General features: G+C 36.4%; 1 protein-coding gene across 1 annotated transcript in view; it reads left to right on the forward strand.

The window, feature by feature from the left end:
- KIF11 (kinesin family member 11) overlaps window positions 1-15,492 on the forward strand; it is a 49,816-nt gene that overhangs the window by 31,838 nt on the left and 2,486 nt on the right. The window contains exons 17-21 of the mRNA XM_029244626.1: window positions 200-306; window positions 9,216-9,495; window positions 11,907-12,129; window positions 13,353-13,504; window positions 14,415-14,531. Of these exons, the coding sequence (XP_029100459.1) occupies window positions 200-306; window positions 9,216-9,495; window positions 11,907-12,129; window positions 13,353-13,504; window positions 14,415-14,531 (879 nt within the window). The remainder of the gene's footprint in view (window positions 1-199; window positions 307-9,215; window positions 9,496-11,906; window positions 12,130-13,352; window positions 13,505-14,414; window positions 14,532-15,492) is intronic.

Here is a 15,492-nt window from a genome sequence, read left to right on the forward strand (position 1 = left end):
TTTTAAAAAATGCCTGTAATATTACTATCCTTTTAATATCACTTCCACAAATCTCCTGTATGTGAGAGAGATGGAGTTAAAGATCTCTTGTCAGGAATTTTTATGATTCTCACCTATGGGAAAATACTTTATATCAGTATAGAAAAAAAGTTTAACTGTTATAATTTCAGCCTTTTCCTTCCCCACACCTTTCTTACAGGAACTTTGCCAGTTAATCGATCTTTGGAAGGAGAGATTCTGTGCTTTGGAAGAAAAGTGTGAAAACATGTGGAAACCACTTAGCAGTGTTCAAGAAAATACAGAGCAGTAAGATGTTTTAAATTTTTTTTTAATATATCTTTTCTGAATAAGTTGCAGTCTTTATAATGTCCACTTTCCCCCAAATACTTCAGTATGTATCCTAAAAACATAAGCTACTATCTTATATAATAATTATTTTATTTAAAAAAAATTTTTTTATTTTAAAATTTTTTTGGAGTATAGTTGATTTACAATGTTGTGTTAGCTTCAGGTGTACAGCAAAGTGAATCATTTATACATATGCATGTATCTATTCTTTTTTAGATTCTTTTCCCATGCAGGTTATTACAGAATATTGAGTAGAGTTCCCTGTACTATATAGTAGGTCCTTATTAGTTATCTATTATAACAGTTATTTTAAATTAGAAAATTAATATTGAGAACTACTGTTATCTAATATACAGACCTAATTCAAATTTTGCCAATTCTCTCACTAATGTTCTTTATAAGAAACGAAAAAGATTTTCCTCCTGGTCCAGGATTTAATTCAGGATCACACATTGCATTTAATTGTCATGTCTCTTGAGTCTCCTTTAATCTGGAGCAGTTCCTTAGTTTTTTTTTTCAGTTCCTTAGTTTTTGTCTTTTATAGCCTTTTCTTTTTCAAAGAGCATAGAATATTTATTTAGTACAATGTCCCTCAGTTGGGGTTGGCTTTCATGATTAGTTGCAGTTGTCAAGAAAACCACAAAGGTGGTATGTTCTTAGTGCATCTCAGATATCAAGAGGTTTAACTTTGGTAATTTGGTTGTAATGTTGTCCTCTAGATTTCCTTTGCAATTAATAAAGAACATAAGGGGAGATACTTTGAAACTATATAAGTATCCTGTTCCTCTTAGAATCTATTGATATGTATTTCTGAAACAGTTATGATAGTGGTTATCAAATGATCTTTTTTTCTAATCCCATCATTCCTTCAACATTTGTTAGTTGGCATTCTACTGAGAGGAAGAATTTTCCCTTTGTCCTGCCATTTATTCTTTTTTTTTTTTAATAAATTTATTTACTTTTGACTGTGTTGGGTCTTTGTTGCTGCATGCAGGCTTTCTCTAGTTGCAGCAAGCGGGGGCTACTCTTCCTTGCAATGCGTGGGCTTCTCATTGCAGTGGCTTCTCTTGTTGCGGAGCACAGGCTCTAGGTGCGCTCGCTTCAGTAGTTGTGGCACACGGGCTCAGTAGCTACAGCTCGCGGGCTCTAGAGCGCAGGCTCAGTAGCTGTAGCGCACGGGCTTAGTTGCTCCACGGCATGTGGGATCTTCCCAGACCAGGGCTTGAACCTGTGTCCCCTGCATTGGCAGGTGGATTCTCAACCACTGCACCACCAGGGAAGCCTCCTGCCATTTATTCTTATTCATTATTTATGTTAGCATGTACTCATGCATTCTTTTATCCTCTGGGTATAGTCCACTATTATTTATTCTGATGTTCAAATTATCCCAGTTTTGACTAGTGAGAGCCTCTTCAACTTGTCTCCTGTGTCCTTTTGATATGATCTGTCCTTTTTGAGCATTTTCTTACTTTCTGATATAGCAAGATATTCCAGGTATCTTGTACTTTCTCAGCCCCAGCTCTGAAATCATATTAATATAAACCAAGATCTGGGCACTAGGTGTTCTTATTGCTACTGTGGTGTCATTTCTTCTAAGGCTCCCAAGGTGGACATAGCTAGAAATACATGTGTGAATGTGTATATATATGTGCATTTAAATATCTTTCTTTTCTGTATTTGTGCTCCTTTTTCAGACAGAAACCTGGCTCTCATCCACAATATATCTACCTATTTGCTCAATTTTAGAATACACATTAAGTAATTTCACAATTTCTAACCCATATCCATGATGAAATATATACTGACTAATTAGAGTAGCGTTTGGCAAACTATGGCTGCTGAGCCGGATGTCTGCTACTTCAAGTAATTTTATTGGACACAGTCATGTTGGTTTACTCAATCTGTCTATTTGTTTATGTGTTGCCTTTAGCTATCTTTGACTGCCTTTGCACTGCAAAGGTTACATCAAAGACTATATACCTGTAAACCTAAAATATTTGCTATCTGGATTTCTAAGAAAAAGTTTTTAAGGAAAGCTGATTCCTGCACTAGTGTTTAGTGTTGCTTTATAGCCTCATTGCTTGCCTGTCTCACATCCTTATCATATATTCCGATCAGCCTTATGTTCTCTTTTAGAAATTTTATAGTTTTATGTAAGATTTAAAGACATGATCTATTTTTAATTTTTTGTATAAGGTATGGGGTTTGTCAAGATTCAGTTTTTTGCCTATAGATATTCTAAACTAATGAGGATAAGGGTATTCTGATATTTACCCCTATTTTTGCCCATTAAATTGTTCCTTTCTGAAGCTCCAAACAGGTCTGCTGGCCACAAATGCTATTTTCCTTTGTCTGAGAATATCTTGACTTTCCTTTTATTCCTGAAAAATATTTTCACTGGCTAAAGAATTCCGGGTTGACAGGTCTTTTCTTTCAGCACGTGGAATATGTTGTTTCGTTTCCTTTTGTTCTCCATGAGATGAGAAATCCAATCATTTGAATCCATGTCATTCAAATGATTGTTCACCTATAGGCAGTTTCTCTGTAGCTGCTTTCAACATTTTTTCTTTGTCCTTAGTTTTTAGAAGTTTGATTATATTGTGTCTTTTTTTTTTTTTGCGGTACACAGGCCTCTCACTGTTGTGGCCTCTCCTGTTGCGGAGCACAGGCTCCAGACACACAGGCTCAGCGGCCATGGCTCATGGGCCCAGCCACTCCACGGCACGTGGGATCTTCCCAGACCGGGGCAGGAACCCATGTCCCCTGCCTCGGCAGGCAGATTCTCAACCACTGCGCCACCAGGGAAGCCCCTATATTGTGTTTTCTTATGTATTTCTTTGAGTTAATCCAATTTCGGTTTGCTCAGCTTCTTGAATATGTAGACTTATGCCTTTCACCAAACTTGTAAATTTTCATCCATTCTTTCTTTTCTTTTTTTTTTTTTTTAAACCAAGAATTGTTTTCCTGTTTGTTTTTTGGTGGCACTGCTTGGCTTTTGGGATCTTAGTTCCCTAACCAGGGATTTAACCTGGGCCACAGCAGTGAAAGCACTGAGTCCTAACCACTGGACCACCAGGGAACTCCCTTCATTATTTTTTTGAACATTTTTTCAGCCCTATATTTTTCTCCTCCGCTTCTAGAACTATGATGACACAAATGTTAGATCTTTTATTATGGTCCCATAGGTCTCTGAGGCTATAGATACTAGTCTATTTTCTCTTCGTTGATTGATTGAGTAAATCCTGTAATCTATCTTTGTCTTTATGTCCACTGACCCTTCCTTTGTCATCTCTAACCTAATGTTGAACCCATTCAGTGAGGTGTTTTATTTCAGTTACCGGTTTTTTCAGTTTATAATTTTCATTTGCTTCTTTTTTCTTAAATCTCTTCTATTTCTTTGTTAAGATTCTTTCTTTTTTATTTTTAGATGTGTTTTCTTTTTTTTTTTTTTTTTTTTTGGCTGTACCTTGCAGGCTGTGGGATTTTAGTTTCCCAACCATGGATTGAACCTAGGCCCTTGGCAGTGAGAGCATGGAATCTTAACCACTGGACTGCAAGGGAATTTCCTTTCGATGTGTTTTTTTTTTTTAATTTTTATTTTATTTAATTTTTCATACAGCAGGTTCTTATTAGTCATCAATTTTATACACTTCAGTGTATACATTTCAATGCAAATCGCCCAATTCATCACACCACCATCCCCAACCCCCCACGGCTTTCCCCCCTTGGTGTCCATACATTTGTTCTCTACATCTGTGTCTCAACTTCTGCCCAGCAAACCAGTTCATCTGTACCATTTTTCTAGGTTCCACATACATGCGTTAATATACGATATTTGTTTTTCTCTTTCTGACTTACTACACTCTGTATGACAGTCTCTAGATCCATCCACGTCTTAACAAATGACCCAATTTCATTCCTTTCTATGGCTGAGTAATATTCCATTGTATATGTGTACCACAACTTCTTTATCCATTTGTCTGTCAATGGGCATTTAGGTTGCTTCCATGACCTGGCTATTGTAAATAGTGCTGCAATGAATATTGGGGTGCATACGTCTTTTTGAATTATGGTTTTCTCTGGGTATATGCCCAGTAGTGGGATTGCTGGATCATATGGTAATTCTATTTTTAGTTTTTTAAGGAACCTCCATACTGTTCTCCATAGTGGCTGTATCAATTTATATTCCCACCAACAGTGCAAGAGGCTTCCCTTTTCTCCACACCCTCCAGCATTTGTTGTTTGTAGATTTTCTGATGATGCCCATTCTAACTGGTGTGAGGTGATACCTCATTGTAGTTTTGATTTGCATTTCTCTAATGATTAGTGATGTTGAGTAGCTTTTCATGTGCTTCTTGGCCATCTGTAAGTCTTCTTTGAGAAATGTCTATTTAGGTCTTCTGGCCAATTTTGGATTGGGTTGTTTTTTAATATTGAGCTGCATGACCTGTTTATATATATTGCAGATTAATCCTTTGTCCATTGATTCATTTGCAAATATTTTCTCCCATTCTGAGGGTTGTCTTTTCATCTTGTTTATGGTTTCCTTGGCTGTGCAAAAGCATTGAAGTTTCATTAGGTCCCATTTCTTTATTTTTGTTCTTATTTCCATTACTCTAGGAGGTGGATCAAAAAAGATCTTGCTGTGATTTATGTCAGAGAGTGTTCTTCCTACGTTTTCCTCTAAGAGTTTTATAGTGTCCGGTCTTACATTTAGGTCTCGAGTCCATTTTGAGTTTATTTTTGTGTATGGTGTTAGGGAGTGTTCTAATTTCATTCTTTTACATGTAGCTGTCCAGTTTTCCCAGCACCACTTATTGAAGAGACTGTCTTTTCTCCATTGTATATCCTTGCCTCCTTTGTCGTAGATTAGTTGACCAAAGGTGCGTGGGTTTATCTCTGGGCTTTCTATCTTGTTCCATTGATGTATGTTTCTGTTTTATGCCAGTACTGTATTGTCTTGATTACTGTAGCTTTGTAGTATAGTCTGAAGTCAGGGAGTCTGATTCTTCCCGCTCCATTTTTTTCCCTCAAGACTGCTTTGGCTATTCAGGGTCTTTTGTGTCTCCATACAAATTTTAAGATTTTTTGTTCTAGTTCTGTAAAAAGTGCCATTGGTAATTTGATAGGGATTGCATTGAATCTGTAGATTGCTTTGGCTAGTAGAGTCATTTTAACAATATTAATTCTTCCAGTTCAAAAACATGATATATCTCTCCATCTGTTTGTATCATCTTTAATTTCTTTCATCAGTGTCTTATAGTTTTCTGCATACAGGTCTTTTGTCTCCCTAGGTAGTTTTATTCCTAGGTATTTTATTCTTTTTGTTGCAGTGGTAAATGGGAGTGTTTCCTTAATTTCTCTTTCAGATTTTTCATCATTAGTGTATAGGAATGCAAGAGATTTCTGTGCATTAATTTTGTATCCTGCACCTTTACTAAATTCATTGATTAACTCTAGTAGTTTTCTGGTGGCATTTTTAGGATTCTCTATGTATAGTATCATGTCATCTGCAAACAGTGACAGTGTTACTTCTTCTTTTACAATTTGTATTCCTTCTCTTCTCTGATTTCCGAGGCTAGGACTTCCAAAACTATGTTGAATAATAGTGGTGAGAGTGGACTTCTTGTCTTGTTCCACATCTTAGAGGAAATGCTTTCAGTTTTTCACCATTGAGAATGGTGTTTGCTGTGGTATTGTCATATATTGCCTTTATTATGTTGAGGTAGGTTCCCTCTATGCCCACTTTCTGGAGAGTTTTTATCATAAATGGGTGTTGAATTTTGTCAAAAGCTTTTTCTGCATCTATTGAGATGATCATATGGTTTTTATTCTTCAGTTTGTTAATATGGTGTATCACATTGATTGGTTTGCGTATATTGAAGAATCCTTGCATCCTTGGGATAAATCCCACTTGATCATGGTGTATGATCCTTTTAATGTGTTGTTGGATTCTGTTTGCTAGTATTTTGTTGAGGATTTTTGCATCTATATTCATCAGTGATATTGGTCTGTAATTTTCTTTTTTTGTAGTATCTTTGTCTGGTGTTGGTATCAGGGTGATGGTGGCCTCATAGAATAAGTTTGGGAATGTTCCTTCCCCTGCAATTTCTCAGTGTTGGTACCTGTTATCTTTATTCATTCAAGTTGTGATTTTCCGGAATGGTTTTTAATTGTATCTTGAACATTTTGACTATTATGTTAGGAGGTTCAGAATCCTATTTAAGTCTTCTTTTTTAAGTAAGCAGGTCCTGGGCCACTTTTTTGGGCTGTGGTTCCAATAACAATTTAATTTTCAGAACATTAGCAGTTTTATTCTGGCATGCTTCATTCCTATGCTACGCATATGTGAAAAATATGTATTCTGCTTTTGATGGATGAATTGTTCTAAACACATCAGTTAGGTCAAGTTAATTGGTAGTGCTGTTCAGGTCACCTGTATCCTTACTGAGTTTCTGTTTACTTATTCTATCAATTACTAATAGAGGGGTGTTGAGATCTCCCACTATAATTGTAGATTTCTCTATTTCTCTTCTCAATTCTGTCAGTTTTTGCCTCATATAAGTGATGCTCTGTTGTTAGATGTATACACATTAGGGTTGATACATCTCTGATAATTGACCCTTTTATCATTATGTAATGTCCCTTTTTATCCTTGATAATTTTCCTTATTCTGAAATCTACTTTGTCTGAAATTAATACAAAAACTTCAGTTTTCCCTTGATTGCTATTTGCATAACATAGCTTTCTCCATTCCTTTACTTTTGGCATAAGTCTTTTTTTATTATTATTTTTTAATTTTTGGCTGTGTTGCGTCTTTGTTGCTGCACACAGGTTTTCTCCAGTTGCGGTGAGCAGGGGCTTCTCAACTGCGGTGGCTTCTCTTGTTGCGGAGCAGGGGCTCTAGGTGCAAGGGCTTCAGTAGTTTTGGCTCGCGGGCTCTAGAGCACAGGCTCAGTAGTTGTGGTGCATGGGCTTAGTTGCTCTGTGGCATGTGGGATCTTCCCAGACCAGGGCTCAAACCCATGTCTGCTGCATTGGCAGGCGGATTCTTAACCACTGTGCCACCAGAGAAGTCCCTTGGCGTAAGTCTTTATATTTAAAGTGGATTTCTTATAGACAACATATAATTGGGTCTTGATCTTTTATCGAATTTCACGATGTATGGCTTTTATCTGTGTGTTTAGACCATTCTCATTTAAAGTATTGATATAGTTGGCTTAAAGTGTACCATTTTGTTTTCTATTTGTTGCATCGTTTGTGCTTTGTTTCCTTTTTTCCTTTCCTAATTTAAGTTGAGCATTTTTATGTTTTCATTTTATCTCTCCCATTGACTTATCATTTATACTTTTAGAATTACTTTTTTAAACTGTTTTTTCTAGGATTAATAATATATATTTTAAAATAATTTTAATCCACCTTCAAATAATTTGCTGTTTCATGTGTAATGGAAGGACCTTAACAGTATATTCCCAATTCCTCCTTCCTGTCTCTTATGCATTGTTTTCATGTATTTTACTTCTACATATGCTATATTTACCCAATACATTGTTACTCTGATTATTTTCTTTTTCAGTATGGCTTCTAGAAATTTTTAAATTACATATGTGGCTCACATTATATTTCTACTGAATGATTCTGCTCTAGAATTCTGGCTATCACCTATCCTACTACCTAACTCCTATCATCTGTTTTTCAGTCCTGTTGTTGGTCCTATTCATTATATCATGTTTCCACTCTGAATTCTTCTTTCTAGATTCTTAATCTAGAAAGTGTTTCTTTTATTCCTAGTGGGTTTTGATTCCTTGAGGGGATAGATTTGTGTTGATAGCCTCCAAGCTTATCACTTAATTTTCTTTTCCTTTTTCAATTATTTTCACTTAATTTGTAGTTTGAACTTCAGCTTTCAGCACATTTGCTTCCTCATGTGATTTGCTCACATGGTGTACCATCTAGTGGTAGTAGAAGGTAACCTTCATTCCCCAAAGTTTAACTCTGCTCCTGTGAGATGACTTTGAATGCTATTACAGGGAACTTTACTGAGAGAAGGAAGCCATCAATGAATTTTTTTTTTTTTTTTGCGGTACATGTGCCTCTCTCTGTTGTGGCCTCTCCCATGGCGGAGCACAGGCTCTGGATGCGCAGGCTCAGCGGCCATGGCTCATGGGCCCAGCCGCTCCGTGGCATGTGGGATCTTCCCGGACCGGGGCACGGACCCATGTTCCCTGCATCGGCAGGCAGACTCTCAACCACTGTGCCACCAGGGAAGCCCCATCAATGAATTTTAAATGTATATTTTGATGTTAGTTTTATATTAGGGTTATGTTACATTGTACTATGTGTGCTATATGTATAGTTTGTCTCACCCCAATATAATTTTCTTTTAATTATTAGGTACCTTTATAGTTGACTTTGTTTTATAATATTTATAATTTTTATGATTTATTTTGTATCATAGGCAAGGCAAAACTGCGTAAGAACAGAATAACTAACTGATTGTGGACAGTTTAGGGACTAAACTAGAGGCTAGAGGCTGTAGGAGGTGTCCTTAAGTACCATAATCTAGTAGGAGGAGTAAAACACATGGGCAGAGTTCATTTTAATAGCCATATAGTTAATATTCTAAGAGGTACAAAGTAAAGTGTCATATCTGGAAAAAGTTTTATAAGAAAAGAGATATTTTCAAAGGTCATTTAGTTGTAGATGTGATGTCAGTCTGCTGTGAAAAGACAATTAAGGGCTTGGGCTCTGGAATTAGACTGCTTAGGTTTGAATGTGCCATTTTTGAGCTGTGTGATCTTGGGCAAGTTATGTATCCTTTGAGTCTTAGTTTTTCAAGTTAACAGTGTTATTCTCTTTTCCTATAGGAAATCTAACGATATAATCAGCAAAACAACTTCTCACAGTGAAAAATTTGGTGCTGATTTTGATGACTTGTCAGCGGAACTCAGACATTTTAACCAGGAAGGTACAAAACTGGTTGAAGAGTCTGAGAAACACTGTGATAAACTCAGTAGCAACCTTGAAATAATATCTCAAGAGACTGAACAGAGATGTGAGGCTCTGAACACAAGCACACTTTATTTTTCTGAACAGTGGGTATCTTGCTTAAATAAAAGGGAAGAGGAACTTCAGAATTTATTGAAGGTAATAACTTTATAACTGGAACCTCCTTTGGGGAGAATAGTGATTATCAGAAAATTAAATATTCTTGGCTAAGAATTGGTTTCAAAACACATGATATTTTAAAGTATAATGTTTTTGTTTTGCTGCATTGGGTCTTCGATGCTGCACGCAGGCTTTCTCTAGTTGCAGCGAGCGGGGGCTACTCTTCGTTGCGGTGCGCAGGCTTCTCATTGTGGTGGTGTCTCTTGTTGTGGAGCGCGAGCTTCAGTAGTTGTGGCTCACGGACTCTAGAGCGCAGGCTCAGTAGTTGTGGCGCAAGGGCTTAGTTGCTCCACGACATGTGGGATCTTCCCGGCCCAGGGCTCAAACCCGTGTCCCTGCACTGGCAGGCGGATTCTTAACCACTGCGCCACCAGGGAAGCCCCTAAAATATAATTAATGACTTAAAATTTTAAGTGTAACAGTTGGTATGCTTATATATGATCTTGTTTCACATATGTTTCCTAGATCTTCAAATTATTTAACATTTATCTGATCTGTCCTATATCTATCTGTGGTTTTTGACTTGTTAGTTCCTTCAGTTAAGAGCACCCCATCTTTTGATATATAATACTTTTCACCTATGTATGCTTTTTACTTTTCTCCGGGTACATTCAAACCTGTTATTGCTTTAATTATTTAGGATATTGTTCTGGTTACTCAGAAGATATCTGATAGATTTGTGGGTTTGCTTGAACTTAACACTTGCATGAGCCCTTTGTGGCTTGGTTTTTCTTCTGTGCAATATGCTACAGATTTTACTAATATGCTCAGGAATTAGGTAAAAGAATTTAAGTATTTTAAGCTATATAAGCTATTTTCACTAAAAGGAACCATGACTAGTGGAGAAATAGGTAATTTCAGGTTTGGAGCAGGAAGTGTACCAGATGAGCCTACAGATCTTGTCATACCAGAAAGTGAGGAAGCTGTTAAAGATTAGTGGGGCTGTGTCAGAAAGACTTAGGAGCCAACTTGATGACACTCCCCTGTTTAAAGGTGGTACAATTTGAGCATCAAAAAGAGTAATTGCTACAATAGATTAAGATATGTCAAATATGTTAAAATTGATGAATTCATAAAAATTTCATTAGTCTCCTTTGGATCACGCTAGGGAAGCAAGAAATGATTCTGAGAAGTGGTAAATAAAGGGAAACAATTGAGCATCCATCTGTCTTTCCTGAAAGAACGCTATCTTGGTTCAACAGGGTAATGGATGAAGAAAACTGTTTCAAAGAAGAATCCCAGCTAATAAAATGCAGAAGAAATGACAGAATTAGGATATCACAATTATAATCCCTGTGGACATTAGTGAAATAATCCCTGTGGACATTAATGACTGCTTACACCATTTGATCAAAAGCTGAAGGAGATGTTTATAATTAAGAGGGTGACCACACTCTAACACACAGATTAGTCTTCTTTTTTGGGATTTTAGTTCCCCGACCAGGGATTGAACCCAGGACCTTGGTAGTGAAAGTGTGGAGTTCTATAACCACTGGACCACCAGGGGGTTCCCCACACTGATTAATCCTAATGTGAGAGACACGACCAGGCGTTATGTGCTTTCAGTACCACCTATGAAATATTCTTGCCCAAAAGTTAAAACTTTATTTAGATCAAGACTTTAGATCTAACTAATTTGTAGAAAATACAGAGGACAGATGAACATGTGAAAATAACAGCTTAGAGGTGCAATTGACAAAATCAAGAAATTGAGATATTCAGTAGAGCACAAAGACCTGGTTTCTTCAATGAAAATTTTTTTCAAGGAGAAAAGTATGAGGAAGGATAACTTATATCAAGAAGTAGTTAAGACTAGAGGGCCTTAAGCCCCGGTTTTCCTGGGATAGTCCTTGTTTATATCTATTGCACTGGGGTTATTACTATTAATGGCCCTTTTTACTCTGAGAATATCTCAGTTTGGATGATAAATTATATAGTCAATTAAGGCATATCAACCAAATATAATGATGAATTCTGATTCAAACAAAACAAGTCTGAAAAACAGACAATTGGTGAAATTTGAACACTGACCAGACATTTGATATAAAGAAATCAATGTTAAATTTTTTAGAAGTGAGAGTGGTCTTAAGAAGCTCTTAACTCTTAGAGAAGTATGCTGAAGTAAATGGATGAAATGATATAAGATTTGCTTCAAAATAATCCTGGTGGAGAGCAGGAGTAAGTGGCCAATCTTGTTTGATCTATATCCCATGTAGTAATAAATGTTGAAGCTGGGGAGTGAATATAAAGGGGTTATTATTATTATTTCTACTTTTGCAGTTTCTAAAACTTTTATTATGGAAAATTTCAAGGTAAGGAGAAGTTAAATATTGCATAAAGCACTGACAACTTTGATTTTAATAATGAAGTCTCATTTGCATCATTTACAGGTTGTACAACAAGATTGTGAGGCTTCAAGTTCAGAGATTACTGAAAAATTAATTGGACATAAAGCAGCTAATGAGAACCAGCATAACATTCTTCTTGGTCAGATAGCTATTGATGAAGAAGAATTAATGACACAAAGTCAAGAACTTAATAAAACCGTAAAAATTGGTTTGACTAAGCTTAATTGCTTTCTGCAGCAGGATCTGAAACTGGATATCCCAACAGGTACTTTAAAAGGGAAATGGAATTGTTAAATTTTTTGAAGTTGAATTCAACTGTATACAGTGCTAGATGTTCAGAAAAACAAGGTCCTGCCATTGCCTGATAGGAATTTGCCATCTCACTCTGATCAACTCAAATATGGAAAAATTAGAACCCCAAAACAGCTTTGATCAAGCATTAAATGATGCATATGACATATACGCCCAAACACTTGGGCATCATAATTCAGTAAAAGTTTACAAACATTCAGGGAACTGGCTTTGGTTAAGAGAGCACATTTTAAAAGCAAATAAAAAGAAAAACAACCATCTATCTAGCACTGTTTATAAAAGGACACTTTAATACCAAAAATAGTGGAGGAATGTAATTAAATAAATCTAGTTTAATGCAGAGCTTACCACATTGCGCATTTTCTTATGTGTACTTCTCATTTTGTCATGACTGTTAGATTGGCATTTAGGAATTACCGTTTTGGGAGGTCAGAGATGGCAAGGATCAGTGTAGGCTATAATGATTCAGGGATGCCTTCATGAAAGAAGGTGTAACAAACTTTCACACAGGATGAGTAATTGAGTTATTCATTAGATTGTGGTAGGGGTTGCACACCCTGTAAGTTTAGTAAAAATCACTGAGTGAATTTTGTGGTGTGTAAATTACACTTCAAAGCTTTTTGTTTTTTTTAGCAATTATAAAAGAGGATGGCACTAAAGGATGTCAGTTTTTTTTCCCCAAGACTCTTGATATTTATTATCCACTTTTCAATGAAATTAGGAATATAAATATTAAGTGAAAAGGCAAGTGCCTGTGTAAATTATGAGAGCATGAGTTACTATAAAGAAATGTAACTGGTTAATATTTAGCTACCACCAAATTTAGTGAAATGATTATCCCTGTCAAACTGATCATGCTGCCATTCCTCAGAGCACTCTGAATCGTTTTAGAGCCTACAATACATCTTCTATACATGCTCAGAGATGGAAAATTTCATGATTTGGTGTAGGTGGAATCTTGAAAATGGTTGAGTCTATTTAAGATCAGTTGTCAAGTTAGGAAATATTTTAAGCAACATATGCCTGACAGATAGCAAGACTGATTCTCATATGTGGCAATGGTTCTGTTTTTGGAAGACAAAGACTTATTGGGAGGTATAAGTTCTAGCATTAAAGAAAATACCTTACTCATATCCCACACTTCAATTTTTACCACTTATATTATGTCTACTAAAGGTATGACACCACAGAGGAAAAATTATTTATACCCATCAGCACTGGTGAGAACCCAGCCACGTGAACAGCTCCTTGATCAGTTGAAAAGGAAACAGCCTGAGCTGTTAATGATGCTAAACTGTTCAGAAAACAACAAAGAAGAGACCAGTCAGGTAAAATTTATTTTAGGCATCATAATTTTAGAACTCTCCCATGAACTCTTTAAAAAAAAAAAAAAAAAAATTTATTTATTTATTTATTTATTTAGGTTGTGCCAGGTCTTAGCTGCGGCAGGCAGCCTCCTTAGTTGTGGCTCGTGGGCTCCCTAGATGCGGCATGCATGTGGGATCTAGTTCCCTGACCAGGGGTTGAACCCGGGCCCCCTGCATTGGGAGTGTGGAGTCTTATCACTGCACCACCAGGGAAGTCCCTCCCATAAACTCTTGATGTCATCATCTTCACGAGAAGAATTTTATTCTTTGCCCTCAGTCCTACCCTGTCTCATTAAGGATAGTTGACTGCTAAGCCTGTTTCTTTTAATTGGGCCATTTTTTATGATTAGACTTAGAGATAATTATAATAGACAATGTTTATGTTATGCTGATTATGTGCCCGACACTGTTCTAAACACTTTACATATATATTTACTCACTTAATTGTCTCAATAACTCTATAAGGTGAATGCTAGTACTATCCCCATTTTAAAAGGTGAGGAAACTAAGAATTACCTTGTCCTAAGTCACAAGGATGGAGCTGGAATTAGAACCTAGCTCCACAATTTGTGCCCTTAACTATAGTGATTATAGAAAAGTTGGGAAATTGGAGAGTAACAAAGAAGGTAAAAAATAAACTGTAATCTCTTTATTCTGAGATTACCATATTTAACATTTTATTATAGGTACTTCTCTATATGAAAACATAATAGGAATTATTTTCATTACTTTGTAGACTTCCTACTGATTTTGTTGAGGTTTAACTTTTATGTAATGGACATTGTGTTATTTTCAAAGAAGAAAACTGCCTTTACTTGTGTGAAGGTTTTTAAGCCTTGGGACTTAATCACTCATCAGCTTCTTGTTTTAGGACCTGGATGAAGAAAAGGCAGTTCTGGTGCACACTGTTGAAGAACCTCTAAGTCAAGAGCCATCTGTAGACACTAGTTTGGATTGTTCATCAAGTTGTGGGGTTCCATTTTTCCAGGTACCTGATTATATCCTATCAGATAACCTTTCCACATCTGATGTAAGTCAGTCATTTGCTATTCAGTATAAAGGCATTACTCTTGGTGGGTGGAATAGAAAAAATATTTCAGTCATTCCTTTGGGATGGCTTGTTAACTTTTCTGATTTAAATTATTTACACAAGTATGATAATCGATTAGGTGTTTTTGGTAGGATAAATAAAGGCAAAATATGACTTAATCCCATCCTTAGCTGGTAATATTCTGCTGTTATATTTATCCCTTTTCTGCTTCCTACATACTCAGAATGATACTAAAAACAGTCATTTTTCTCTTCCCTCCACCTTTGACATGGAAGTCCTGGAGCCTGTCTCTGTCTATGATCAGACTTTGAAGGCTAAGAAGTTTAAAAGATTGAGAGACCGAATGCCTCTCTGTTAAATGACTGATTCTCCAACTTGAGGCTTTTCTCCTATTCACTGTTCCCCCACGTAGCCTCCTGCCTTGATCTTGTGTGTTTAAATCCCATGCCCTCTCCTATCACCTTTTCATCACTGTTGGGAGTATGGCACTGTAAACTATCTACATCTTTCCCTCTAATTTGAAGTCATGAGCCTAGACAGTCTGTGAGGTAAGGATTTCCTTACTTACATAGGACATTGATGTCTACATTTTATAGTTGAAGCACTGCTTCTGATATGTATATGCTTGTACCTGTCTTTAATAGACCTGCAGGTCTTTCCACCAAGATCTAAAGATTCTCCATCCCTGATTTAAGCTGTTAAAACTTCTAGTACAGATTTTATTAAATTCCTCTCTGTCTGCATCAAGGCAGTTTTATCTCCAAAGTCTTCCTACCTTTTGCTTCATTCTTTACTATTAGAAAACTCTAGATATATTTCTTTCTATTTATTGACCCTCTCTTCTATCTTATAAAGTTAAGAAAAGGGGGAAAGTTAAGAGAAGGGAACCTTAGTGACT

The sequence above is a fragment of the Monodon monoceros genome, unplaced genomic scaffold (assembly GCF_005190385.1).
Source record: "Monodon monoceros isolate NGI ecotype Baffin Bay Population unplaced genomic scaffold, NGI_Narwhal_1 Super_Scaffold_4, whole genome shotgun sequence".
Lineage (NCBI taxonomy): Eukaryota > Metazoa > Chordata > Mammalia > Artiodactyla > Monodontidae > Monodon > Monodon monoceros.